The 27,526-nt window shown below is 41.8% G+C and overlaps 2 protein-coding genes across 3 annotated transcripts; both read left to right on the forward strand.

The window, feature by feature from the left end:
* Nucleotides 1-3,460: 3,460 nt before the first annotated feature.
* Nucleotides 3,461-3,817, forward strand: LOC311609997 (small ribosomal subunit protein eS27-like). Its single transcript, XM_084860809.1, has one exon. The coding sequence runs from the start codon at nucleotides 3,489-3,491 to the stop codon at nucleotides 3,741-3,743; it is 255 nt and encodes an 84-aa protein (XP_084716935.1). The 5' UTR covers nucleotides 3,461-3,488; the 3' UTR covers nucleotides 3,744-3,817.
* Nucleotides 3,818-11,988: 8,171 nt separating this feature from the next.
* Nucleotides 11,989-26,718, forward strand: CEBPG (CCAAT enhancer binding protein gamma). Of its 2 annotated transcripts, none has more exons than XM_084905126.1 (2): nucleotides 11,989-12,187; nucleotides 19,392-26,718. In XM_084905126.1, the coding sequence occupies exon 2, from the start codon at nucleotides 19,488-19,490 to the stop codon at nucleotides 19,935-19,937; it is 450 nt and encodes a 149-aa protein (XP_084761252.1). In that variant the 5' UTR covers nucleotides 11,989-12,187; nucleotides 19,392-19,487; the 3' UTR covers nucleotides 19,938-26,718. The 2 variants fall into 2 exon arrangements, with proteins under 2 accessions (XP_084761252.1, XP_084761253.1); XM_084905127.1 differs by lacking the exon at nucleotides 11,989-12,187 and adding an exon at nucleotides 12,554-12,767.
* Nucleotides 26,719-27,526: the final 808 nt, after the last annotated feature.

Genomic DNA, 27,526 nt, shown 5'->3' on the forward strand with positions numbered 1-27,526 from the left:
TGAACCTGGAACCTTTCAGTCCACAGGCCATCGCTCTATCCACTGAGCCAAATCAGCTAGGGCTATTCACACTTTTTCAAAAAAAACCTTTTGTCATTAAAATTTATGTATTTTAATATATATTTTATTGTATAAATCCTCATTTAAAGAGGAAATATGTGTAGGATTTGGTACAAGTTTAATTTTTACAGAAGAATGACTCTAATAAGGTCACTTTTTAAACTTTGAAGTATAATTTCTATATTAGAGATCCAGTGCATGAATTTGTACATGGGTGAGGTCTGGCTGGGGCCAATCTGGCCAGGCCAACCAGGAGGAGGGGACACGGTAGGTTGGCTGGCTGGTCTCGCCTGCAATCAGTGCTGGGGGGGATAGGAGGGAGGAGATAAGCTTCGGGGAGGAGCTGCAGGCCATTGGTCCCAAGCCACACCCCCTGGTTGAACTCCTGGTCAAACTCCTGGTCAAGGGGACAATTTGCATATTAGCCTTTTATTATACAGGATAACATATTATGTATCTCTTCCAAAGCTAAGTATATTTCTTTTTTAAACAAGGAAGAACACAAATAATTGATTTTGGTTTTGTTCAGAATGTCCAAACATGTAGGGAATTTTTATGAGTGTATTTGAGCCAACAACACACCAGGAAACAAGATCTCAAATGCTCTGGAGAAGGACAGTTTCACAGTTCTTTTTATAAATTTGGAATTAAGAGGGGAACATAAGGAAGATTACATGAAGGTGGGAGAGAAAGCAAGGTGGAGAAATCTCTATTATTGGGTTACAAGATAGTTAACGAGATCATGGCTTCCTTGAGGGTGGTTATGCCTCTGAGAGGTCTGAAAAAGATTACTTTGGCATTTCAAAGGTGTGCTAACCTAGAGGCACAAGAACAATGGACAGGGTTTGTTTAATTAAGATAAACCTTTTACTAAAGAAATTATAGGCCTGGGGTGTGACTACTCACCAAGACCTGTCCAGTTAGGAATTTGTGATCAGATTACTCTGTGAGGTTACTTTCAGTCACTGCTTTATTAAAGAGCCCCTTTTCATTGACAGTTCAAATAACAGACAGCCCAAGGAGACATTTTTAATCAACACCTGAGATCAGATGGGGTGGATAGAGTTCTATACACTAATGGTCAAATTATAGTGCAATCCATACAAATAGGCACTCAGCTCCTCGAGGGATAAGAAGACAAAAGAAAAAAAGGTGGCAAAAAAAAAATCCAATAATAGTCCCAGTCATAATCCTGTTACTTTTAAGGCAGTAACCTATGTTAGGCATATCTTTTCCTATTAATTTTGAGAATTTGTTCACCACTGGTTGAGGTTCATTCAAATTGACATTTAGGTGAATTCTCTCTCTTTTCCTGCTATTGTAAACAATGATATAATGTACTTCCTTGTATTTTTTGTATAATGATCTTCTTAAAATAAATGACTGACATGGAATAGGTGGGTCAAAGGGTATACACACTTCTAGGTATATAAATTTGGCTTATAAATTGCCAAATAATCTTTCAGAAAGGCTTTCACCAAACTACTCTCCCACTGACCATATATAAATTGCCAATTTCCTTACCTTCTCACTAATGCCATTTACTAACATTATTTTTTAAAAATTGATTTTGGAGAAAGAGAAACAGAGAGGAACAGAGATAAACATTGATATGAGAAACATTGATTGGTTGCCTCCAGTATGCAATCCAAATGGGGATTGAGCCCACAACCTGGGTATGAGCCCTTATCAGGAATAGAACCCATGACCTTTTGGTATATGGGACAATACTCCAACCAAATGAGCCACAGTGGCCAGGGCCATTAACATTCTCTTTGATAATTTGTAATCACAGACAAAATATAGGATCTCATTGATTTAATTGTATTTCTTTAACAATAACATATTTTTGCGTGTGCCAGGCCATTAATGTTTCTTTGTAAAAATGCTTGTTCATGTGCCTTGACATTTTTAATATTGTGCTCTTCATCTTTTGATTATTGACTTTTAAGAGTTTCTTGTATGATAAGGATAGTCATACTTTGTTATCTGCTGCAAATATTTTTCCAGTTTCTTATTTGTTAATGATTTTATTTATGTGTATTTTCACATCCAAAAGTTTCAAAAGTTTATGTGATCAACTCTAGAAATTGTTTCTTTTATCTTTTTGATTTGGAAGTCAAGCTGAAGTAACCTCTGAGTGGCATGTTCCTAACCCATAGGGGAGCAACTTGCTAACTTTTGGGGCAACAGGTAGGTGCTAATGAGGGAAATGACTCTCCCCCCCCCCCCCCCCCCCCCGGGACTGTGTGCATGGAGATCTTACCTGCTGCAGGCCATAACCAGTGGTATCTGCCTAGTAACACAGTGAGTGGTACGGGGACGAGGGAGCTGTACCTGTCCCTTCTGCACAATGGCTGCTTTCACACCCAAAGCACCAGCAGAAGCTGATCTGACCATGGAACAATGATGAACATTAGAAAATTAATATGACACAATATAGCAACAAATCCAAAGACCCAATCTGATTTTCTCCAGTTAGCCCCTCAGTGTCTTTTTACACTAATCCAGAATCCAGCCTAACATCCTGCGTTGTCTTTAGTCATCATGTCTCCTTCGTCTCCTCCAATCCAAGACAATTTCTGATCTTTCTTTGTCTTCTAGGAGCTTAATATTTTTAAAGAATATGGGCCAGTTATTGTATAGAATGCTCCTCCATTTGAGTTTATCTGACATTTTCTCATGATTAGATTGAAGTCATCTGGCAAGGACGCCACAGGAATCGCATGCCTCTGTCCATGCGTCATACCAGAGGCCACAATGTCTGTGTGTCATGTTCCTGCTGACGTTAAATTTGAATACTTGCTGACAGTGGTATCTTCCAGGCTTCTCCACTGTACGTTATTATTTTTCCCATTGCAATTAGTAAGGACTTGTGATGAGATACTTTGAGAATATGTAAATATCCTACTTCTCATTGTACTTTCACCCACTGATTTTAACATTCAATGATAATTCATCTTGCAACAATTATCACTGCAGTGTTGTCTGAAGATGATTTGCTATTTTAATCATTCTTTCTACATTTATTAATTGGAATTTTCCAGAAGGAAGAGCTGTTTTTTCCCCCCTCTGGCATTTATTTGTTTATTTAATTATTTATTTATGACAGTATGAACTCATAGGTATTTATTTTATTCTTCCAGCTATCAGTCATTAACTATTATTTATTTTGTTACTCCAATTGCCCCAGATCTAGCCATTGGGAACTTCTAAGTAACTTCTATGTTCTTTTGCTATGTAACCCCAAAATTTTGTGAGCATTTCTTTATTTTTTGGTACCAAAAGACATGCCAGATTCTTGTCTTTTTCCTGCCCAATGCTGGAATCAACCAGTTCTCTAATGAGCCCTGGTTCCTCTCTTTGAAGAGAGTGCTTTAGAAACCATGATATGGCTTTTCCGGCGGTGATGACCTCCCCACGACAATATGCCTCTCGCTAAGGATCTCCTCCATCCCTCTCCGGAAGAGGAGAAGAGGAAACACAAGAAGAAGCGCCTGGAGCAGAGCCCCAATTCCTACTTCATGGATGTCAAATGCCCAGGATGCTATAAAATCACCACCGTCTTTAGCCACGCACAAACGGTAGTTTTGTGTGTTGGTTGCTCCACTGTTCTCTGTCAGCCAACAGGAGGAAAAGCAAGGCTTACAGAAGGATGCTCCTACAGAAGGAAGCAGCACTAAAAGCACCTCAAATCAAGATGAGTGGGAAACCATCCCAATAAACACATTTTGGATAAAAAAATAAAAAAAAGAAACCATGACATGGTCTCTTGGTGGAATGATTGTTTCTGGGGTGTGCCTGCATCTAGGTCCTTTCAGGACAAAGATATATGTGTGTACTCTCTCACACACCTTCACACCTTCATATTTATTTCTCTATCAGTCTGTGCATATATTAACAAATCACAAATTCATTCTGATAACCTCTGATTCCAGCCCAACACCACAAGATTCATTCTAATCTTCCTCTTTCCTTATTTGTAACTCCTTTTTCCAACAAGAAGGAACTTGCCGTTATTATCCAAATGTAGTTACTTATTTGTTCAGTCCTAACACATACATAAAATAGTTTCAGAATTTCTATCATAACCACATCCCAGTTGGTGTTAATTATTTATTTCTGAAGTGTGTGAAACCTTATCATGGTTCTCAGAGTCAAAGATACACAAAAAGTTACACTCACATAGGTAAGTGTAACGGGATAGGGCAGAAAGAAATGGGGGAAGGAGGAGAGGACTGATTCCTCTCATCCCTTCTACACTCTCCTCTCATCCCTTCTACCCTCTTCCCACTCCCTATTCTTTTAAATATATATATTGTTTTCAGAGAGGAGAGAGATAAAATCATCTGCATGCCCCCCACTGGGGATCGGGCCCACATTGGGGATTGGGTCCACACCCGGGCATGTGCCCTTGACTGGGATTGAACATTGGACTCTTCAGTCCGAAGGCTGATGCTCTATACACCGAGCCATACCAGCCAGGGCTCCCCATTCTTTTTACCCAGTTCTCCTCCAACTTGTGGGTAACAAGTCTCATTAATTTCTGGTTTATTTTTTTCTGTATTTCTTTTGCAAGAAGGATTCCCTGTCCAATCTTGATGGTAAATGGACAAGTGCAATGGTCAAGGCTTTAAGGATAAAGTGAGTCTCCCCAATAGGTGATCCCAGTACTTAGACCAGAAGAAGTGCTAGCCAATGGTGAGGGGAATCCAGGAGGGGGATAGGGGAGGCAGGTGATGAAGATCAGTGTAGCCTTGAGGCCAGCTGTAGCAGCAGCAGCTATAGTTCATCCACTAGCTATCTTCTGGCAAATTTGTCAAGGAAAGGAGACCATCCAAAATCCCAAAGAAGCTATTCACAGACGGGATTAACTTGCTATAAGTAATAAGTGGATTCAAGCAGTGCACGAGGTGGACTGTAGTGGATGTCATGGGGCACCCCCAGTTCCCCCATTCAGGAAAGCGACTCCCATACTCCCAAATGTGTTTTCTAAAGCCTCATAAGTACATGACACAACAGCATGTGTATAAAACAGAACCTTACCTTCCTATGAGATTAGATCAGAGTCTAACAGACAAAAAGATACATGCATACCACAGAGAAGAAAAGTAAGGTCAGTAAGAACTGGGATAGTCAGCAAAAGCCAGGGTTGAGACTTGACTTGGGGCTTGAGGAATGGGAAGGAACTGGATATGAGGAGTTGAGAAAGGTGGCCCACTGGATGGCACACCAGAACTGGTGGGTATTGTTGCTTTCCTCATTCATTCTCTACCTCCTTCCCCCATTTCTTTCTGCCCTAGACACACCTGCTCTCCTACCCTGTTTTGTTGCTTCATCCTATAGCTAAAATAAGGCTAAACTGTTTTGAAAGGAGTGCCATTGTTTGGACTCCCAAGTTTTGTCCAGGTCTTCCCACCTGTGGCTACAGTGGGTCTCTTTCACAGTCCTAGAACAATTCTCCAATTTTTATCAGCAAGTATTCCTTAGCTAACTCCTGGGGAGCCCCCATACGGTGCTGCACCATTACCATCTCCTATCACCAGTCTCCTGAGGACAGGTTCCTGAGCACAGCCTCTGCTTCAGCTTTTTCTTCTCAAAGTTGCTGCCTATATGCCAGGGGGACTGATTCCTGATCTTTACAGAAACACAAATCCTAGAGGCTTCAAAGCGGTTCTGCACCCACTCCAGTTCCCACCACGCTGAAGAAACAGGGCCGTTCACAGGGGGAAGGGGGAATGTCACTTTCTTCATAAGGAATACAAAAGAGCAACTATCCCTCCCAATCCCAGCTCCCCCTCCCCCAGAGACCTTTGTAAAGAAAACAAACTCCACCTTCCTCTTTCCATCAAAACCCCAACATTTATGTGAATGGAGGTGGCTTCACCTGTCAAGTCCAAGCAAATCTGAATGCTAATTTAAGCTCGCACAGGAGCTGAACATTACTATAGGAACCTAAAAAACTGTAAAAGGAAGAAACAATGACAAAGGCTTAGAGTCTAGGCCCTAGACAACTCTAAGCTGAGGAATTGTGGCCGACAAGTCTACCCAACATGGCGATGCTTCCCTGGCTTCCTTCTCATCTGTTGAGCACAAGCCCCGCACCTCCCCATCCCAGCTCCTTGCTCCATAGAGCTGCCAGCACTTGAGATAGTGCCTGGCACAGAGTGGGAATTCAATAAACATCTAATGATTGAGACAGATAGAAATGAATGCAGAAATGAGTTAATGGGACAACCACATTCCTCTGTCTGGAGACCTCACCTTCTCACCTGGCCTCTGCAGCTCCCAGCCATTGACCTGGCATGTGCACTTTCATGAGAGGATGGGGATTCCTCAGAAGCCCAAAGGTGGCTCCCAGGGCTTCCACATCATCTCGGAGCCCCAAAGTGGTCTCTTCCTACCTCTTCTTCCTTCTTCACCACTCTCCTTCCCATCCAGAGTCCTGCTCCCCACTCCCTGGTTCCATTTCTCTGCATGTCTTGGGTTTGCCTGGCAGAGACACAGTTGCCACTAGTGGTCAAAGTAGGAAGTGAGACTCAAGGCTCTTCCGTTGAGCTCAACTTTATCCATTTGGCTGCCTGGGCTTACTCTGATTTGTTAATGTTTTAGTGTGTCCTCTTTTAAGTTAATGTTAACACTATAATGTACCTCAAATGCTTTTTTTTCTAAATAAACTTTGTTTTTTAGAACAATTTTAGAATTGCAAACTATTGAAAAGATAGTATTGAGATTTCCCATTTACCCTGCACTCAGTGTCCCCTATTATTAACATCTCATATTAGTATAGTGTATTTGTTAATGAGCCATTATTGTTACATTATCAAATAAATTAAAGTCAGTACTTCATTGTGATTTGCTTTTTACCCAATGTCCTTTTTCTGTTCTAGGATCCCAGGCAGGACATCACATTACATTTAGTTGTCAAGTCTCCTTTGGTTTCTTCAGACTGACATACTTCCTCTGACTTTCCTTTTATATATATATATATATATATATATATATATATATATATATATATATATATATATATACATTGACAGTTGTTAGGAGTACTGTTCAGGTCTGTTTTGTTTTGTTTTTAATATATTTTATCGATTTTTTACAGAGAGGAAGGGAGAGGGATAGAGAGTTAGAAACATTGATCAGTTGTCTCCTGCACACCCTCTACTGGGGATGTGCCCGCAACCAACATACATGCCCTTGACCAGAATTGAACCTGGAATCTTTCAGTCCGCAGGCCGATGCTCTATCCACTGAGACAAACCGGTTTTGGCTAGGTGCTGTTTTTAAAAAATATATATATATTTTTTTATTGATTTCAGAGAGGAAGGGAGAGGGAGAGAGAGATCGAAACATCAATGATGAGAGAGAATCATTGATCCGCTGCCTCCCGTATGCCCCCTACTGGGGATTGATCCTGCAACCCAGGCATTGACCAGAATCAAATCTGGAACCCTTTATTCCAGCCAATGCTCTATCCACTGAGCCAAACCTGCTAGGGCTCAGATACTGTATTTTACAGAGTGTCCCTCTTTTGGGACTTGGTGTTTTTCTCAAAGTTAGATTGTGGTTATCAGTTCTTGAGAGAAAGATCAAGAGGTAAGTGCCATTTTATTAACATGGTTTATGACTGTTGATGTTGAGCTTGATCACTGGCTGTAGTAGTGTCTGTCAGATTTCTCCACTGTAAAGTTTCTCTTTATTTTCCGCTTTCATGCTCTACTTTTCATAAGGAAGTTGCTATGTGCAGCCCACATTGAAAGAGTGGAGCGTTAGCCCTGGCCAGTGTGGCCCCATTGGAGCATCATCCTGTACACTGAAAATTCACACGTTCAATTCTCTCAAAATCAATAAAAGCATGTCCTTGGGCGAGGATTAAGAGTGGGGAATTATGCTCCCCAACCTGAGAATGGAGTAGTTACATAAGTTTTTTGAATTTTTCTGTGTGGGAGATTTGTCTCTTCTCGGCCATATATTTACTCAAAATAAATAAATATATATATATATATATATATATATATATATATATATATATATATATATATATATATATATAAAGCCCAAGTGACTGTTGCAACTGAAACAACCAAATGTATGACCGAACAAGCTCAGGGGGTGACCAGGCCGGCAGGGGGGTTAGTGAGGGCTGACCAGGATGGCAGAGGAGGGCTGTGAGGGGCAACCAGCCTGGAAGGTAGGCAGTTGGGAGCAACCAAGCTGGCGGGGGGTGGGCAGTAAGAGGTGACAAGGCTGGCAGGGGCGGCAGTTAGGGGTGACCAGGCTGGCAGAGGGAGGGGGCAGTTAGGAGTAATCAGGCAGGCAGGAAAGTGAGCAGATAGGAGCCAATGGTCCTGGATTGTGAGAGAGATGTCTGACTGCTGCTTTAGGCAGTAGGACATCCCCGGAGAGGTGCCGGATTGGAGAGGGTGCAGGCGGACCTCCATCCCCCTGTGCACGAATTTTGTGCACCGGGCATCTAGTTAATTTGTTTATTTATATCATCATGAATTTATGCAATTTATTTTATACTTTGGGTTATAATCCAATACTACATTTATTTTGCCACTCAAATTGGCATTGGGGCTCTCTGGCCACTGGGGGCTTTTTAATTTGACTGCTGTGACCCTTTGACATACAATCATGGACTGAATGTTTGTGTTTGCACCATCCCTCTCTCATATGTTGAGGCCTTAATCCCAAACATGATGATGTTTAGAAATGGGGCCTTTGAGTTAAATTAGTTCATGACGTTCTTCTTATGATGGGATTAGTACCCTTTTAAGAAAAGACACCAGAGAGCTTGCTCTCTCTCTCCTGGCTTGCACACAAAGACATCATGTGAGCACACAGTGAGGTGGCAGCTGCCTACAAACCAAGAGAAGAGGCCTCAAAATAAAAGCTACCTTGTTTGCACTTGATCTTGGACTTTCCAGCATCCAGAACTGTAAGAAATTTCTCTTGTTAAAGACAACCAGTCTATGATATTTTGTTATGGCAGCATGAGCTAAGACACAGACCCCCACTGCTTTGCTTTTTGAGCACCTTCTTACTTTCTGGTACTGCAAAATGCTCCAGGCTGAACTTGTATATTCCCACCTCAATCCTAGAATTAGCCATTTCCCCAAGGACCCCAGTTCCTTTTATTGGAAAGTGGTATTAAAAACCAAGAACTGGGTCTCAGGTAGCCAATTCTTTTTGGGTGGACAAACCATTTTGTGCTTTCTATGTCCAAGGCACGATGCTAGCTTCTTTTCATAATCCTCAATAAAAGTTTACTTAATCCTCGATAAAAACTCTATGAGATCAACCCTCTGTAGGAATAGAGGTTTAGTTAGGTTATATGCCAACCAACATCACCCAGTCTTATCTCCAAAGCTCATCACATTGCCATGATGGAGACTGGTGTGATATATATCAGAAACAAACAAACAAACAAACAAACAACAAAAAATACCCCTCCAAACCCACTCTCAGTTTTGTTCTTCATAGGCACTGAAATAGTTTGAATTACAATAATTCTGTAATAGGTAACAGTATTTATTCAGTGAAGATGTAAGAATAAGACCCTCCTGGGCCCACAAAAGACACAGATTACCTCTCCTGATGTGCACAGGTGCCACACCCCTTATGTGCACAGATGACATGTACCTATTCTTGTATGCACAGAATATGGCACTAACCTCCTAAGTACAGATGATGCAGGAACATGCTGTACCTCTTTTTATCTGCTCACACAGCACACACCTATTCTCCTGTGTACAGATGTCATGTACTATTGTTATTCTTAAGTGCACAGATGGTATCTCTTAACTCATGAGATCATAAAACCTGGCACATGGAAAAGTGTTGTACAATGGACACTCACCATATTTGCTAACTGTCCAAGTCTAAACTATGTCAGATTTTTCTTTCATGAATAGGGCCCACTTATGAAATCTGGGGATGTTCTATAATAAGACAACCATTTAGCATCTTAGCTATTATGATTCCAATAGTGGTCTCAAAGGCAAAATTGAAGGTTTAAATATTGCCTTCAAGGATGGGGATCCTATTACATTTGAAAGAACACATCAGCCAGCAGAGCGGCTAAGGCTCCATCAGTGACTACAGTGTGGTCTGACATTGAAATGGGTATTGATGGATTTGTCTGCTTAGCACTCCCTTTTCTGCCACCCCCTCCATAGCTGGCATGTTAGTACATCCTGACATAGTCCCAGCCATTCAGTCATTCCAGGTAGGAACATTTAACCCAGCTGAGCCAATCCCAGAGTCTTTGCCTAAGACTCTGTAACAAGAACTAAAAAGAGAGTTAGCCTTTACTTAGTGACCAAAGCTATGATCATCGAGGCTGTCAGGGGTCATGTGAAAAGTTTGTGTGCAGGCAGAAAGAATAATGAAACCAATAGGGGCATGCGTGCGCGCGCACACACACACACACACACACACACACACACACACACACGAACATGAAGACACTTGAGCCATTTAAAGTAATGCCTCCTGGGTATTTCATGAAGTGTGTCTAAAATCTTTAACCAAGTCATTCTTTATGCTAATTCTAGCCAGGGAGGTTTTGCAGTTACTTCTAATCAAAAGTGTCCTATTAACAACTGACAATTACTGTTATGTTATTGCTAATATACCACAATAAATACCTACTGAGACTCAAAACTGACAGATATCTCAATTCTCAAAATATTATAGATGTTTCAGCTCTCATGTGAAAGGTGGTTAATTTGGTATATTAATTTTTCTGAAGTTTTCCAAATACTAGTACACATTTATGCTAAATATTTAAGACACACTGGAGATAGTTACATTTGCACAATAAACTTTTATTGATCTGGCTTTCAAACAAGAGATTTCAAATTACAAAATTTTTCCTCCACTCTATGGAAATAAATGAAATACGATGAAGCATTCTACCAAGTGTGCTTCTACGGTTATCGTTGTTTACCTTTAGTTGCAGCCCCTTTATTTTTATTTTTAAATCTTTGCTTTTGCAAATGTGTTATCATCTCTTTCCTTATTCCTCGAAACAGTCTTATGCGGAGAACTGGTTGGTCCCTATGGCCTGGGCTATGAAGAAATGTTTCCTCTTTCAAAGACTCTATTTTTTGGCCTATGAGAATTGCTAAAGAGGAAGCAATCAAACCTATCGTGAGGGCTCGTTCTCCACGGGCGCGCTTCCTGCTTTTAAGACGCTTTCAGATCCTCCAATGAATTGATTTGGATAAAGCTCGATCGCCATTCGTTTTTTGAGATCTCCTCTCTCAACCTGTTCACCTTAAGATACCACACCGGAATCATCGTGAAGAGTCAACTCGCTTCTCCCAACAACGAACCACAGTCTGCGATGTTCACCCAAAGTGACATCAACCCTCATCTCACGTTGGGACAATTTTGCTTCATTTATGTTTCAACAAGTTGCCTTCACTGCCTTGAGGTTCAGGACTTCTCTCCAGATTCCACCCAAGGGGCGCGGGCCACCGGCGGTCTGGCGGCGGCCAGGCGCCCCCCGTCCCGGGAGGGGAGCCCGGGGGGCGGTTCTGGGACTGTCCCGCGAGGGGCGCAGAGTGGGGCGCGCCGGGGAGAGGGGGGGGCGGTGATGCCATCAATCGCCTCAGGACACTGTGTTTTCCAAAGATAACGCTGCCTTCACAAAGCTACGCTTCTCCAACTCCCACAGAACCTTTCTCACGGCGGGGGACCCACAGCTCCAGGCCGCCGCCCCGCGCGAACTGCCGAGGAGACCGCGGGCCGCGGGCCGCGGCCGCAGGGACCGTCCGCTCCCACCACGCCCGCCAGCCCCGCCCCGCCTTGGCCAACGCCTCCGCCACGCGCCCGCCTCCCGCAGCCAGGCCGCCCCTGATTGGCTGGTGGTGCTGCCCATTGCGAGGGGCGGGCGCGTCGCCTGCAGGTCGGCGCTCCCATTGGTCGGGCGGCGGCGGTAGCGCGCGCGGCCCGGGCGAGGAAGGGAAGCCGGCGGCTGCGGAACGGGCGGAGGCTGCAGGTTTCGTAACCGTCGCTCCTCCTCGCTGCGAGGCCTGGGTCGGGTCGGGCCGCGCCGTGCGGGGCCGCTCGGAGTGGAGGCCGCCTGGGGGCGGGCGGGCTGGAGGCGCAGGTAAGGAGGCCGCGGGCGGGCGGGCTGGAGGAGGCCGCGGCGGAGCCCGCCGCTCGCGTGGGCGCTGGCCCAGCCCGAGGAGACCCGGAGCGGCCGGCGGGCCGGGCGGGCCCCGCGCAGCCGGCGTCGCGGGCGGCGTCCCCGCGCGGCGTCTGATGCAACCTGCCGGCAACACCCGGCGGACCTCTGAGCTCATCCCTGGCTGCGGCCCAGCGCCCCAGCGCCACCCGCCGACCCCCGCGCTCCCCCGGGCGCCCCCCGGCGCGGGCCGGGGCCGGGATGGAAGGCGAGATGCGCCCCCTCCGGAACCCAGCCCTCTGAATGTGCGGCGGTGACCAGCCTGGCTCGTATTGGCCCCTGGGGATAAAGGGTGTTCCCAAAGGCAGGAGGTGGACCGGATCCTATGCTCGTGGCTCAGGGTATTTCCTGCTCCAGGGCTGCTCCGTGTGGGGTCGTCGTGAGATGTGTTCAGAGCGATGAAGCGGCCTGGGAAAGCAGATGGTTTTTACGTAGTGACTTCACTCTTGTGTCACTTACGGAGCTATAGCTCGAACACCCCGCCGTTTACCCATCAACGTAGGTGAGATGAAGGTGCAGCCACCACGAGTTGGATAGAAAAGGGCAAGAAACGAAGCGCCTCCTTAGCTTGGTGGAGGGAGCACAGCAGGAAACAGCCGGCAGAGGTGTCTAAGGTGGAGAGGATGGAATGGCAGGTTTGAGGGGAAGGATAATCTGTTCTAAGTAAGCTTGTATGTTTTTCTTCAGAAGGCTTAAGTGTTGGTTTTCCTCTTGTCCGAGGTTTACGCTTACCCTGGCATCTTAAAACGTGTCAGTGTCAGAAAGGTTTTAACAGTTAGGGGCTGCACCAAAATTGGCAGTTCTGCCTCAGCCCACACTCAGCTGAATCCTCATTGAAGAGGTGGTCCTTTAGTTCAGGTAGGATATGCAACTCCCACAAAAGTGTTTTAAGTAAAGTACTATGAGGGTTTGCTTTACCAAGAAATTCTGCACCCACGTTTTTGATATTTAGAAGTTAAAATCTGGTCAGCCATTGCCACTTGAGTGGTGTTTGGGATAAGCGATTCTTAAAGTTAATTCCTTGTTTCTGATAGAATTTACTGCAAACAGGATGCTGATGAGCTGAATAATTTTTCAATTTCTTGATTCCTGCTTCTGGTGGCACACTTGGCTGACTCAGTCATTTTTAATACCTGCCTATAAAACATGGAAATAAAACTTCATTTTTTTAGAATATCCTTTAAATTCACAAGAGCACTTCAGCAAGGTTATCAGATCATGGAGTGGTGGTTTCCTCCCTAGGGATTTTAACAGCACATGCTGAGTACTTGGTGAAGAAAAATAGGACCTCATGGGGACTGAATTTGGACTTACGGTCTAAGATTGCTTCATCTGATCATGCATGATAAATGATAAATGCAGGTAGCCACAATTCCAGGTTTATTGCATGTTCTACCTTTTAGGCTGTCCAGTCCTATCAGTAAAAATATTTTGAGTCTTTAAAGCTAATTTTTTTTTTTTTTTTTTAGCCTGGTCTGTATTTATAAACAATGTATGTGTACTGTTGCTTTGTGTATTTTAAATGACATTTTTTAAAAAAGACAAATGAACATACATTTTCTTTTCTTATTTATATTTTCCCTGAAGGGATGTTCCCGCTTTCATGGACCCGTTATGGGTCATGAAGTAAGCAATACAACTAAATAGAAATAATTGCTCATTTGGGTGTCTATTGACTTCGCTCACCTTGACTTCACTTGTAGTAAAAGTTGTTAGACCTTGACAACACATGCCTAAGAATTTTAGGTTATTAATTGGAAAATAATGGGAGTAAGTAGAAATTAATAAAGGTTCTTAACAGAAATGAAGCAAAGACCAGATAAGAATGATGTTCACAGTATATATAGGGGCTTGAGGTAGCAAATGGAACTTTTTCCCCCCACAAACCAGGATCAAGTGCAGTATATTAATCCAATTCTTCTATAAAGACCCGGAACTTTAGGTAGTTAGACAATGATATCTTAGTCATACTCTAGATTTAATTGTGGTTATTTGAAGAGATTTTAAAATCTTTTATATAAGATGAAAAATGTTTTCTTTTCGTCTTTTGAGCCTACATGCAACAAGTATTTCTTGAGCACCACCACCATATGCCTAGCCCTGCTCTAGATGCTGGGCCTGAGGAGATGAAGACAGAGTCCTGCCTCTGGGTCTCTAGGTTAGTCTGCCGGGAGACACACTGTAGAGTTGGTATTGACAAAGAAACCAGGAACCAAATTGGACAGAAGCACAACGAAAAGAGAAAGCAAGGACCTTTTAGAGGACTGATTGTGGTTCAGTATTATTGAGGTGTGAAGTATAAGGTAGCAGGGGCTAGAAGGAGGGTTAATACCTTGGATTTGATTCCATTTGTGGGAGCCACAGAAGAATTTTTAACAAGAGGGTGAGACACACTCAGAATTGAGTGTTAGATTGGTCTGGAGACAGTGGTTGGAGGGAACATTGCTAAAGCAGAGGAGACTAGTGCCCCTGAGACATGATGTCAGCCTAAGGTAATTCTGTGGCATTGGGATGGAGAGAGAGGGTAGGTGTAAATTTTTTTTCCCAGGGTGGGGATAGAATTGTCACATATCAATGATTGAACAGATTTGGAGCAAGGTTGAAACATCTGTAAATATTTTGGAGTGTAGACCTTCAACTGAGGAAATGTGAGTGAATAATTTAATTTGGGGACCAGGGAGGAATATGTGGTGGTAGTGGGGAGGAGAGATGACATGAGGGTTAGGAAAATTCTTGACATGTTTATTTTCCCAAAAGAAAAAATTTGATTTTTGTTTTACTCATTCTAACATTATGAGTTGTGTGGTACTGATTTGAATGAACATTACTTGAATTTTAAAAATGTTACCACTCAATGTTCATTTTTAAAAAAATATATTTTTATTGATTTTAGAGAGGAAGGGGGATGGAGAGAGACATAAAAACATCAGTGATGAGAGAGAATCATTGATTGTCTGCCTCCTGCACACCCCTTACTGGGGATTAAGCCTGCAACCCAGGCATGTGATCTCACTTGGAATCAAACCATGACCTCCTGGTTCATAGGTTGATGCTCAACCACTGAGCCACACCAGTTTTTTTGTTGTTGTTGTTGTTGTTTGTTTGTTTTTAAGATCCATTATCTGCGGTAGTGGCTTTCAAACTTCAGTGTCATCAGAATCACTTGGAGATCCTACTAAAATAAGATTGCTCAGCCCTGTTGTTCCTGGAGCTCCTAGACCTGGGACAGCCTAAGAATTTGTAATTCTAACACATTCCCAAATGATGATGCTGCTGGTCCAAGGACCACCCTTTGAGTATTACTGCTTTTCACTTTTTCTGCTGCTTCCTGCTTGAATGATTCACATGCAAGGAAACAAGGCGCACCCTGCTTCCTGAAGAGCAGATTGTACTCTCGAATAGTATCTGTCCACATAGGAACCAGACTTCCATCTAGGGTTGAATATCCAGATGTGAAATAAATGTATTTTTTGCCTATTATAGGTGCTCAAATGTTTGTGGAAGGAACAAAAGCACAAATGAGAGTGTAAACTGTAGAATGTGTAAATTTTAGAGGCAGTTACTTGCTCAGTATAAAAACAATATCGATAATCTGTTTGGAGTTGTCTTTAAGACCATTTGGCTCCTTTTACTTGGTTCATTTTCCTTAATGGATATCTCTTCACTTTAAGAGCTACTTTCTTGGCTTGCTTTAGTTGAAGGACTTAAAAAAACAACAACACAGTTTTTTAGTTCTTTTTATTATCTCCAAATTTCCCCTTCTCACAGTTTTAACAGTTTGATGATTTACTCTTTGTTTTTCAAGCCAAAGGGCTCATTTGCCTACTATCAATATGTTCAGCCTAGTAATTTGCTTGGCAAGATGAGTCCGACTATGGTAAAAGAGCACTTCTCTATCTTTGGGTACAAAAATGGGTACAGCCCTTGCCGATTTGGCTCTGGATAGGGTCCGGGTTTGATCCCAGCCAAGGGCACATGACCAGGTTGTGGGCTCAGTGGGAGGCGTGCAGTAAGCAATCAATCAATGATTCTCTCATTGATATTTCTATCTCTCTCCCTTCCCCTTCCTCTCTGAAATCAATAAAAATATGTATTTAAAGAAAATGGGTATGAACATCAATGAGGTTGGAGCCTTTAATAAGAGTTTTTAGTGATTGCAGTTGGTGATGTGTTGTCAGTTAGAAGGCAGTTTACCATTCTACACATCCCATTGTTATTGCTGAGTTGACTGTAGAGATTAGCTTTAAAGACTCATAAAAATATAAGTGGTATATGCAAAATAAAAAAGATAAGATGAACATGATTATGATTGTTGAGATGATCCCAGGAGGTGTTAAATTACTTTTTAAAAATTGAGTAAAACACCCTAGCTGGTTTGGCTCAGTGGATAGAGTGTCGGTCTGTGGACTCAAGAGTCCCAGGTTCGATTCCGGTCAAGGGCATGTACCTTGGTTGTGGGCACATCCCCAGTGAGGGGTGTGCAGGAGGCAGTTGATCAATGTTTCTCTCTCATTTATGTTTCTAACTCTCTATCCCTCTTCCTCTCTGTAAAAAATCAATAAAATATATTTAAACAAAAAAATGTAGTAAAACACTTATGTTCACTTTCTACCAAATAGATAATTATCTGGGGAAATTGTGAAGTGTCCATTACTAAAGATATACTTGAAATAGATATCCATCATGGTTGGAAGGAAGCTTTCTATCTTGCTGTAGTACTGGGAGTGAAACAGATGACCCACTAGCTCAAGACTGCCTGGGTGGCTTTAAAAACAGTTGAAAGTTATGATATAAGAACTTAAAATTTTTTTTATTTATCAAATAATCTTTAACTGAAATATTTTCCTTTGTAATTCTTTATTGATTTTGGAGAGGGGGGGAGGGAAGAGAGAGATAAATATCGATTTATTGTTCCAGTCAGTTGATTCTTGTATGTGCCCTGATTGGGCATCAAACCTCCAACCTTGGCGTATTGGGATGACTCTAACCAACTGAGCTATCTGACCAGGGCCTTCCTTTGTAGTCTTAACTAGCTGGGCATTCCATTACTCCACTGCTAATGTCATCTATGATATTCTGAGGGTGGTGGCCATCAATATTGCAGTCCCCAGGGTCTCTTTAAGGTTCCAGAGAGTTCTCTAGCTAAAAGTTGACAATCTCATCAAAAGTGGTATTTTCACTGTGCTTAATGTTATTTGCTTCTTTCTGCCTCTTGCTTTGATGATGAGGGCAGATACAGAAGGTATCTGGGCCTCTGTGTTCTGAATGGCCCAGTTTCATTGTAGTCCTCAGACCCTTCCAATCACTGGTTGCTTTGGTGATGCCATCACCAAACTCTTTTGGAGTTAGACCCACGGAGTCTATATTGGGGGCCAGGACAAACATGGCACTGACTTCCTCACCGGTGTAATTCAAGTAAATGATTGTGATCTTGTTGCGTCGAACTTGGGCGGCATGGGGCACATGGCTGGCTGGGATGAACCTGGCTTCTGGGTGACTGAAGAAAGGCTTATAGGCCCCCTCCGAGTCAAAAACCAAAAGGTATATGGACTTTTTACAATCAAAGGTTTAAAAAAGCAAACATACAGACAGTGTTTATACAGAAATGCCTGACGAAAGTTTGGGTGAAGCTACTGATGTTACTAAGCTTTTCTGAGGAACTGTGAGATAATCTCATTTTAGACATTTCATAATTCTGGCTCCAGGTTTCTCCATGATGCAGTTTTAGCAGTTTTGTGAAAAGAGAACAAGATAGTTTTATGGTTCATAATACTATCTAAATTTTTAAGAATGCTATGACTTCTTGGTGGACATGATTCATTCAGGTTAGGCCCGTGGTCGGCAAACTGCGGCTCTGGCCCCTTGAGTGTGGCTCTGCCACAAGATGCCATAGCCTGGGCAAGTCTATTTTGAAGAATTGGCGTTAGAAGTTTATATTTAAAAAATTTGGCTCAAAAGAAATTTCAGTCATTGTACTGTTGATATTTGGCTCTGCTGACTAATGAGTTTGCCGACCACTGGCTTAGGCAGTTTGTCTTGAAGTGGCTTTATGATGATAGGATAGCTATGCTTTTTGACACATCTTGAGACAATTGTAGTGACCTAGTTGAATTTATAGTAGTCCAAATATGACTAATTTTTGAAACTGGCTTCATTTCTGCAGGCAGCACTAGTTATTTCAGAACTGGCATGTCCTCTGGTTCCTCTAGCAGCGTGAAGTGGCTGCAGGCACTGCAGCTGCTCGGTCTCTGTCTAGCCTGAGCCCAAGTACCTGCACTTTAAGGCTTTTGTTTTTTTCCTGGTGGTTTTAGTTTGACTGTGTTTAGATGTATTTTTTAATTATGTCAAGAAGAAAAAAAAACACTATTAGAAGCATGATGGAATGGGGAAGAATATTGGTGTCTCAAAGCTTCTTAATTTATGATTCAAGGAACTAACTTAGGAGATCTCTGTAAAGTACTAATACTTGAGGTCATTAACCCCCCCCCCCAAAAAAAAAAACAAAAACAAAAACAAAAACAAAAAACCAACAAAACCCACCTTTACAAAATATCCCATAAAACATCCTCTGGGAGAAAAGTCAAGTCCTTGATGACACTCCCTGTATATTGGAATAAGGAACATGCATCGACCCTAGACCCTAGGACAGTATTCCTGATGAGTACTGGAGTGGGGGCATTCTGCTGCAGCATTCTATTTTGACTTCAACCAACAATTGAAATGTTCCCCCCTTTTCATTGCAGGTGCTTATTCTATCATAATTGAACTCAGCTATTCCCTGTTCAAATCAACATCTCAAATTTCTCTCTGGCAGATTGCCAAGTACTATTCATATGTGCTGCCTAATTAGTGGTGTTCTTGTGTTTTTCCTCCCATTTTTGAAAATAGTCACAGATGGGCAATGCCCTCAGGGATTCAGGTAGGCTGCATTTGGCCTTATGGTGTTTCTGTAGTAACTTACCTTTCTCAATAAATGGTTTAGACTTTTGAAACATTATAACAGTTGGCAGTCGCTGTAGATTTTTCCTAGCATAATTAATGTTGGCCTGCTGTTAGGTACATGCAAGTTTATTCTCATTTGATCTTGTCATTTCAAATATTTTAATACAATTTATTCTTTAACTAGGTACATGTGAAGATTTCTTGGCTGGGTAGAGTGGAAACCATTGATTGTCGTGCCCTCATTTCTGCCTCTTCTGTGTTGGCAAGAGAGAGTGCCCAAATGAGCAAGACATCGCAGCAGAACAGTACTCCAGGAGTGAACGGAATAAGTGTCATTCATACTCCAGCTCATGCCAGCGGCTTACAGCAGGTTCCTCAGCTGGTGCCCGCTGGCCCTGGGGGAGGAGGTAAGGCTGTGCCTCCAAGCAAGCAAAGTAAAAAGAGTTCACCCATGGATCGAAACAGTGATGAGTATCGACAACGCAGAGAGAGGAACAACATGGCTGTGAAAAAGAGCCGGTTGAAAAGCAAGCAGAAAGCACAGGATACCCTGCAGAGAGTGAATCAGCTCAAAGAAGAGAATGAACGGTTGGAAGCAAAAATTAAATTGCTGACTAAGGAATTAAGTGTACTGAAAGATTTGTTTCTTGAGCATGCACACAACCTTGCAGACAACGTGCAACCTAGTAGCACTGAAAATATGACAAGTTCTGACAATGCAGGACAGTAGACTGCATCCCTTCCCAACTTCACAACTTGTGGCTTGAACATGAAGGGTGTTGACGACCTACACCACTCATATCAATGGCTGAACATTTCCAAAGAGCCATTGAAGGTTGTTTTCTAGGATCAGCACTGAAGAGTTAATTAGCTAAAATTGTTAGCCATGTAATTCAAATTTCTGGTTTTAAATGATATTGGGATAAAGAAACACATTTTTAAGGTATATGGTAAAAAAAAAAAGTCCCAGACCTGGATATTCTTAATAAATCCTGACTTAACCAAGAAATACTTTTTTTAAAGGTTGACAAAAGGAATGAGGAATTGGTAGGTCATGCAGAAGGTTCTGGATTTTAGTGGAAATGATTAATTGGATTAAGAAAAGTTGAATGCTGTTTGTGATAATCTATTTGTGATTTTGTTCTAAATTTTGAATTAAAAATCCTTAGGGCTATAGAAACCAGCCGATTTGTAATTGGGAGTGATGGAACATAGCATAAACCTTAGCATAGGTCGTACTGTTTCCCCAACAGTACGGGTTTTTGAGTAGCATTGTCAGGCTAAGTAAAGGCAGTATGCAGCCATTTGGTTTAAAAATATAACACTTAGAGAGCAAATAGGTTTTTAAGAAATAAAAGTAAAGAATAGTAGAATTATGTTTTTGGGATACTTTTGGTTATTGGATTGGCATTTCTTAGCGTCCTTTAAGAAAACTCCATCAAACAACTCAGTAGTTTAGAGAAACTTATGTACTAAAATTTTAGTTTTTGCAGATGCTAGTAAAGGAAGCATTTTTTAAAAATACTTTTTTGACAGTCAAATTAGTAAAGAAAAAGTCTTAGTAGTTTGATCACAGAAGCTACTGATTAGTATTTGGAATAACAATTCAGCAGGTATTTTCACCTGTGTTGAAATATCTGCCATAGGGCTATGAGTTTTAAAAGCAAAAACTTCTTATGAAAGATTATTTGGTATTTGAACTTAACCAAGTGATTATTAGAAAAATGGATCATCAACTCCCAAAACTATAATCTAAGAAAACTTGAAAGTATAAGGTTTAACCTTTAATTTATTTCACTTAAATGCATCTTTTTATATTTTTATGATATTTCTTTTTCTAGTTAGTGAGCTGTTCTTCCACACTTTTTGTACCACTGCTTCTGTTTAGTTATTTGTATACTTTTATATCCCATAAATTATTTTAGAAAGAAAATACTGATAAAACTCAGGATATTGACATTTTTGTTGAGACTAAAAAACATGGCAATCACTCAAGTCCGGAATCTCTAGTCTGGTTTTAGACTAATGTGGGTAGTTTTTTATTGTCCTTGTCTATGTTCTGTTTTTTTTTTTTAATCAGCACATTTCTAGCTAAACTTGGCTTTGTTGGTTTTTTTCCCCTCTCTCTGTGCATATCTGTGTGTGTTTTGTGTGTGTGTACACGTACCTGGGCTGGTGACTGGTGAGGAGACTGAGTTCCATCTGATTAAAAAATTAGTGTTACCAGGTATCTCATTTGAACTTGGTTATTTTTGGCCACATTGCTGTTTCATACTAGGTCCTGGGACAATGTAACCAGCATGTAATTCAAGTTGTCCCCTTGGATTGGTGGAAGAGTGCTGTCTGTGCTCTTCTCCTGGGCAGAAGACATCACAGTGCCCTGAAACTCGCAAAACCGTTAATAAGGCCATGAGTACCATTTGCAAGTGACAGGAGCCCACTATTGTTCCATGAGAGCCACTGTCCCAGGAGGGTTTACTCCCTATAGAGCCAGGAGACAGAATAGGGGCTTCCATTAGGGTCCAACACCAGTTTACTTTGGGTTGGAGTGTTGACCTACTGGTAGTGGGTGTTTTGAATAACGAACTAGGATAGCGGTTACCAACCGGTGGTCTGTGGAAAGGTTGGCGACCGCTGAACTAGGAGATACCCACAGATCCTACTGAATCTTTAATAGCTGATCAATGTTATATAATTAACCTAATTGGAGATGCAGTTAGGTCTTGAATCCTTAAGCAGCTATAATAGGTGTTACAGACTTTAATATCTTATTTACTAAAAAATATCTTTCAGAAATTGATGTCACCATGGAATTAATGTTTACCAGTTATGTGAATTAACTCTTAGAAAAGAAGCTTTAGGAAAGTCATTAGGAGTGTGTACTCAATATTTCAAATCAGAACAAAAAATTTGAAATTTGGAAAGATGGGTTCAAGCTTTCTTGTGACCTATGTAAAATTAAAACTGAGCTCAAGCAGTCCTTTGTGCATAGGACAAAAATGCTAACCATTGTCTTGACTATATTACTGAAGTGTTTGGGAATGAAAGTTTTTAGTTCGATAGATTTATCAGTATAAAATTGAGGTTAATCAAGTGTAGGGAATGGTAAGTTTAGAGCTTTGGGAACTATAAAATGACTTTTGTAATGTTTGTTCTGTAGGTTACTTGTGAACCAGTAGGATTTGATCTGCCTTTGCTGGCAGGTCCAGGTGTTTAGGAATTAGGCTTCAGTATATAAATTCCTAGCTGTACCCCTACTCTCCCGGGATGGGTGCTTTCTGATGGGTCTTGGCTGCAGGTGGTGAGATCAAGAGCAGCTCTTTCTGGTGTCTGGCCCCTTTCAGTTTTTTGGGGTATGAGCTAAGATACTTCGGACATTCTTAGTAAGAAGTAAGATTTTAATAAAATATGACCAGAAAATGGTCACATGACCAGTCATGAATGCGAGAGTCTCAAATTTACATTAAAAAGTAGAAGTATGTACAATACAATATTTGATGATAAAGGAAATTGAACCAGTTTTTGATACTTCTTAATCCCCAGTAGAGGGCTTGAAGCTATTAACCTGAACAACCCTATTAGCACTCAAGTGCTTTTTGATGCCTTAGAAATAGGGGAAAAAAATTTTTGTTTGACAAAAGCTAGGAAGGAGAAAGTCCATTCTACAGCTGTTAGATCTGCTTCTCAGGAAAAAGTACTTAACTTGTTCTTTTTGTTCCTGGCTTTCCTCAGTTTGTGAGAATACTCTATTTTTTTAAATATAATTTTATTTCTTTCAATGAATTTGAAATAAAAAAACTTTGGAATAATGACTATTTCATTGTGGGTTTCTTTACACCAAGAAAATGTCCAAATGTTAATCAGCTCTGAAGAGCAGGCAGGGACCCTGCCGTCTCCTGTTCCCAGCAGGCTGAGGCTGGGGTGGGAGAGACAGGAGGGGTATTTTGCCCAAGTTTAGGTTTCGTTTAATGGATAGGAATAGAGTTTTCTGTGAATATAGAATGCTCTTTATTATATTCTTTATTACCTAGTTTAACCTAGAAATGTATATTAGAATAGAGAAAGCAATAACCGGTGTTCCCACTGAGACAGTAATTTTAGTTGTAGGTCCTTACTATTCATCACTGAATGTTTCTTGCCACTCCCTTCTGGTTCCCATTTAGAGTGGTAGGAAATTTGTTCATAAATAGGAATGTCAAAGTGAGGCTTTTCCCTTAACGATGCGATTTATGGTCTGTATATGTAGTCTTCATTAACATGGTGCCATGGAGTGTCTATAGAAATGAATGCATAAATATTGAGTCCAATAAGCTGGCTTGAATGTTTCAAGAGAAGATTCATTTAGATACATTTCTTTTATGATTCTTCAATTATTTGTGTCTTGGGAAATATCTACTTATTGCTTCTTAATGAAAATTATAGTACAATAATTATTTCTATGGGTAATATGTCTCATCTCATTTTTATGAATTAGTTGTAATTTAGAATCCAGTATCTTGTCTTAGGGAATTTTATGGACTTAATTTATGAAGGTGCCAGCTCTTTTTATTTTTAAAATCTTTATTGTTGAGAGTATTATAGAGATCTCCCCTTCCCGCCCCCCATCCAGTTTCTACTCCACCCCAGACCTTCACCCTCCCTACTGTCTGTGTCCATAGGTAAGATCTTTGGTTAATCTCTTCCCACCCCACCCCCTTCCCTCTGAGATTCGTCAGTCTGTTCCATGCTTCCATACCTCTGATTTTATTTTATTCACATTTATTTTGTTCATTAGATTTCTTGTTCATTTATATTGATTTTTAGATTCAATTGTTGATGGATATGTATTTGTTGCGATTTTATTGTTAATTTTTTTAATCCTTCTTCCTCTTCCTCTTAAAGAATACCCTTCAACATGGTTTGGTGGCGATGAACTCCTCTAGCTTTTTCTTGTTTGTGAAGCTCTTTATCTGACCTTCAATTCTAAATGAGAGCTTTATGGGTAATCTTGGTTGTAGTTCCTTACTGTTAATCACTTGGAATATTTCTTGCTTTTCTCTTCTGGCCTGCAAAGTTTTGTTGAGAAATCAGCTGACAGTCGTATGGGTGCTAACCTTGCAGGTAACTAACTGCTTTTCTCTTGTTGCTTATAAGATTCTTTGTCTTTAGCCCTTGGCATTTTAATTATGATGTGTCTTGGTGTGGGCCTCTTTGGATTCCTTTTGTTTGGTTCTCTGCCCTTCCTGGACTTGTAAGTCTATTTCTTTCACCAGGTAGGGGAAGTTTTCTGTCATTATTTCTTCAAATAGGTTTTCAATATCTTTCTCCCTCCCTTCTGGCAACCCCATAATGTGAATGTTGGTACGCTTGAAGTTGTCCCAGAGGCTCCTTACACTGTCTTTATATTTTTGGATTTTTTTTTCTTTTTGCTCTTCTGATTGGGTGTTTTTTTTCTTCCTCATATTCCAAATCATTGATTTGATTCTTGGAATCTTCTACTGTTTATTCCCTGTAAATTATTCTTTATTTCAGTAGTGTATGCTTACTTTCTGACTGGTCCCATTTCATGTCTTTGACATCCTCATTCAGATCCTTGAAAGTCTCATGAATATCCTTGAGTAACCTCATAACCATGATTTTGAAGTCTGTACCTAGTAGTTTGCTTGCTTCAATTTCTTTCATTTGTGACATTTGTCTTTGCATTTTGGCTGCTTTACTGTGTTTGTGTCTGTGTTAGCTAGAGCTACTATGTTTGCTGGAATTGGTAGAGTGTCCTTGTGTATTAGATGTCCTGTAGTGTCCAGTGGCTCAGCCTCCCCAGTCACCTGAGCTGGGCACTCTGTGCATCGCTGTGTAGGCTGTGTGCACAGTTTTGTATTTGAGCCTTGGCTAATAGGCTGTGAGGACCAGCTGTGACTGCAGTGGGAGAACTGCTGTACAGGAGATATCCCTATGGAGCAGGACTTGCTTCAGTGGGGCTTTGATGCTCACTGATCTGCCTCTTGAGTGTGTTGTTTGTGGATGTGTAGAGTTGTAATCTGCTATGGTCTGAAATTGTCCACCAAATGCATTGGCTCTAAGCCCTTAAGAAGGTGCAAAGTCAGCCACTGCCTGGAGTCACCCAGCAGGAGCTACAGAGGCATCAGCTGACAGCTGTTATTTGTATTTATATTGGGCTTGGAGGTGCACAGGCAAAGCCCAGCTGTGAAACAAGGCAGGCTGGTGCTAGTGCTGGGTCTTGGGCCTTTTATTGATAGGTTTGGGACATGCTGTCATCAGCTGCAGCTTATTTGAGAGATTTTAGCAAAGTCTGAAGCCTGAGTCAGAACAAGTCATTCTTATGGAAAAGCTGCTGCAAACAGTGTGGGTGGGGTTGCAAATCTGATGGGGTGGGGCCTTAGGGAATCACCAGGGTGGAGCTAACAGTGTGCTCCAGGCTGATGGAGACTCAGATATGGCTGCTAGTCAGCTCTGGGACAGGGGAGGTCCCAGCTCAGAAACAATGATCCCAGTGAGCATCCCCATCTGGAAGAAAGCCACCCCCAAGTTCCTGCCATGATGCCAGACAATTCAGTTCCTCCCTGAATGTTTCTGGGTCCTCCAAAGCTGCCAGGTGCTGGGAGTCTAAGATTGTGCACCAGCTCTTTAAATGGAACATGGGGTTTCTGTGTCCCTCATCCACAATCCACACTGGTTTTTATAGCCCATGGTTGCGGGGACTTCTCAGCTCTGGAATTCTGGGTTTGGAGACTGGGTGGGGCTGTGACCCCTTGCTCCTCATGGGTGGCCTCTGCAGAGACGATCTTCCTCCTGATTCAAAAACAGCACACGTGAGTCCGGCCCTCCCCGCCGCCTATCAGTGTGCTTTCTTTACTTTCCATTCAGCCAGCTTTCAGGCGGTTCTGAATGATGGGGTTCTGTATTTTACCCTGTTTCCCCGAAAATAAGACAGTATCTTATATTAATTTTTGCTCCCAAAGATGCAGTAGGTCTTATTTTCAGGGGATGTCTTATTTTTCCATGAAGAAGAATATGGTACACATTTATTGTTAAATGAAAATAAAGGAAATTTATTACCTGTATACGGTACGGTGGTATGGTAGTACGGTAGTTGTCAACACAAACCAGACAAACTGTGAATCCTACAGTATCAAGAATTTACTCATTTATTCAATGACAATCATGTCATCATCTTCTGGAACATCATAACAATCCAATTCCTGAATTTCCTGGTGAATTTCTTGTGACTCCATTTCTTTCAGAATCAGTGGACCAAATCTCTCATGTTTAGCCTAGGGGGGGGGGGGGGGGGGGCCTTACTTTCGGGGGATGCCTTATATTTCACTCAGAAGGAAACCTGTAAGTAGGTCTTATTTTCGGAGAATGTCTTATTTTCCGGGAAACACGGTAATTGTAATTCTGATGTGGTTGTGGGAGGCCATGAATACAGGCACTTACGCACACTGCCATCTTGACCTCTTTTTAAGAGGAAACTGCCAGCTCTTTTTTAATAAAAGCACTTTTAGACCTGTTCTTTTACTGCTTCTGATTATTTGAAGTTCATATGCACTTTGCATATACTGAAAGAACACCATCCTGAATATTCTTTTATGGCAGCATGCCCATTCCTCCCAGAGCTCTAGGCCTGAAAGCCACGCAGAACTTGGAATTATAAAACTGGGCTTGAGAATGAGGTTGTTAGTGAGACAGTCACATGTTAAGACTTTTTTTGTAGCTGAAATATCTAAGTCTTGCCACTCCCTTTGAAGTAGCATACGGTAAGAGCCTGATGCCCTTTTGATATCACCACCATTCAGTTCTACCCCCTAAATGTCTCTTACACCTGTCTTTTCCCCCTCCCCGCCCAACCTCTGCAGAGCCATCCTCTTCTCTGCTTGGACTTGGTCTCCCTGGACCACTGGATGCTCTCCATACTTTTCCCCATGCACACAGGGTGAGGTCCAGCCTTCTGGTTGTGTGGCTTTACTTGTTCTTGCTGACTTCATTTCCTTCCATTCTCTGTCTCACATCACTTTGCTCCAGCTGCTGGGCTTTCCCAAGCTCATTATCCTGAGCCACCTTAGGACAGTTTTCCTTAGACTTGCAGAGCCTCATCTCTTGCTTTCCACTTCCAGCCCTCCCTGTTTCAGCCCCCTGGCTTTCTAGACAAGGTGAATCCTATTACCTTCATGGCCCTTGTCAATGTTCATAGTGGTTTAAGATGCAGCCTCTGTAGACCAGTGGCTCTGAGAGCAGGACACGTTTTGTTGTTAATGTATTGATGTTAGAGGAAGAGAAACATCAGTTTGTTGTTCCACTTATGCATTCATTGATTGCTTC

The sequence above is a fragment of the Pipistrellus hanaki genome (assembly GCF_964339955.1).
Source record: "Pipistrellus hanaki genome assembly, chromosome: 15".
Classification (NCBI taxonomy): domain Eukaryota; kingdom Metazoa; phylum Chordata; class Mammalia; order Chiroptera; family Vespertilionidae; genus Pipistrellus; species Pipistrellus hanaki.

What these genes read in the sequence shown, in the direction of transcription:
- CEBPG (XM_084905126.1), top strand. Translation starts at nt 19,488, where the DNA reads ATGAGCAAGACATCGCAGCAGAACAGTACTCCAGGAGTGAACGGAATA.
- LOC311609997 (XM_084860809.1), top strand. Translation starts at nt 3,489, where the DNA reads ATGCCTCTCGCTAAGGATCTCCTCCATCCCTCTCCGGAAGAGGAGAAG.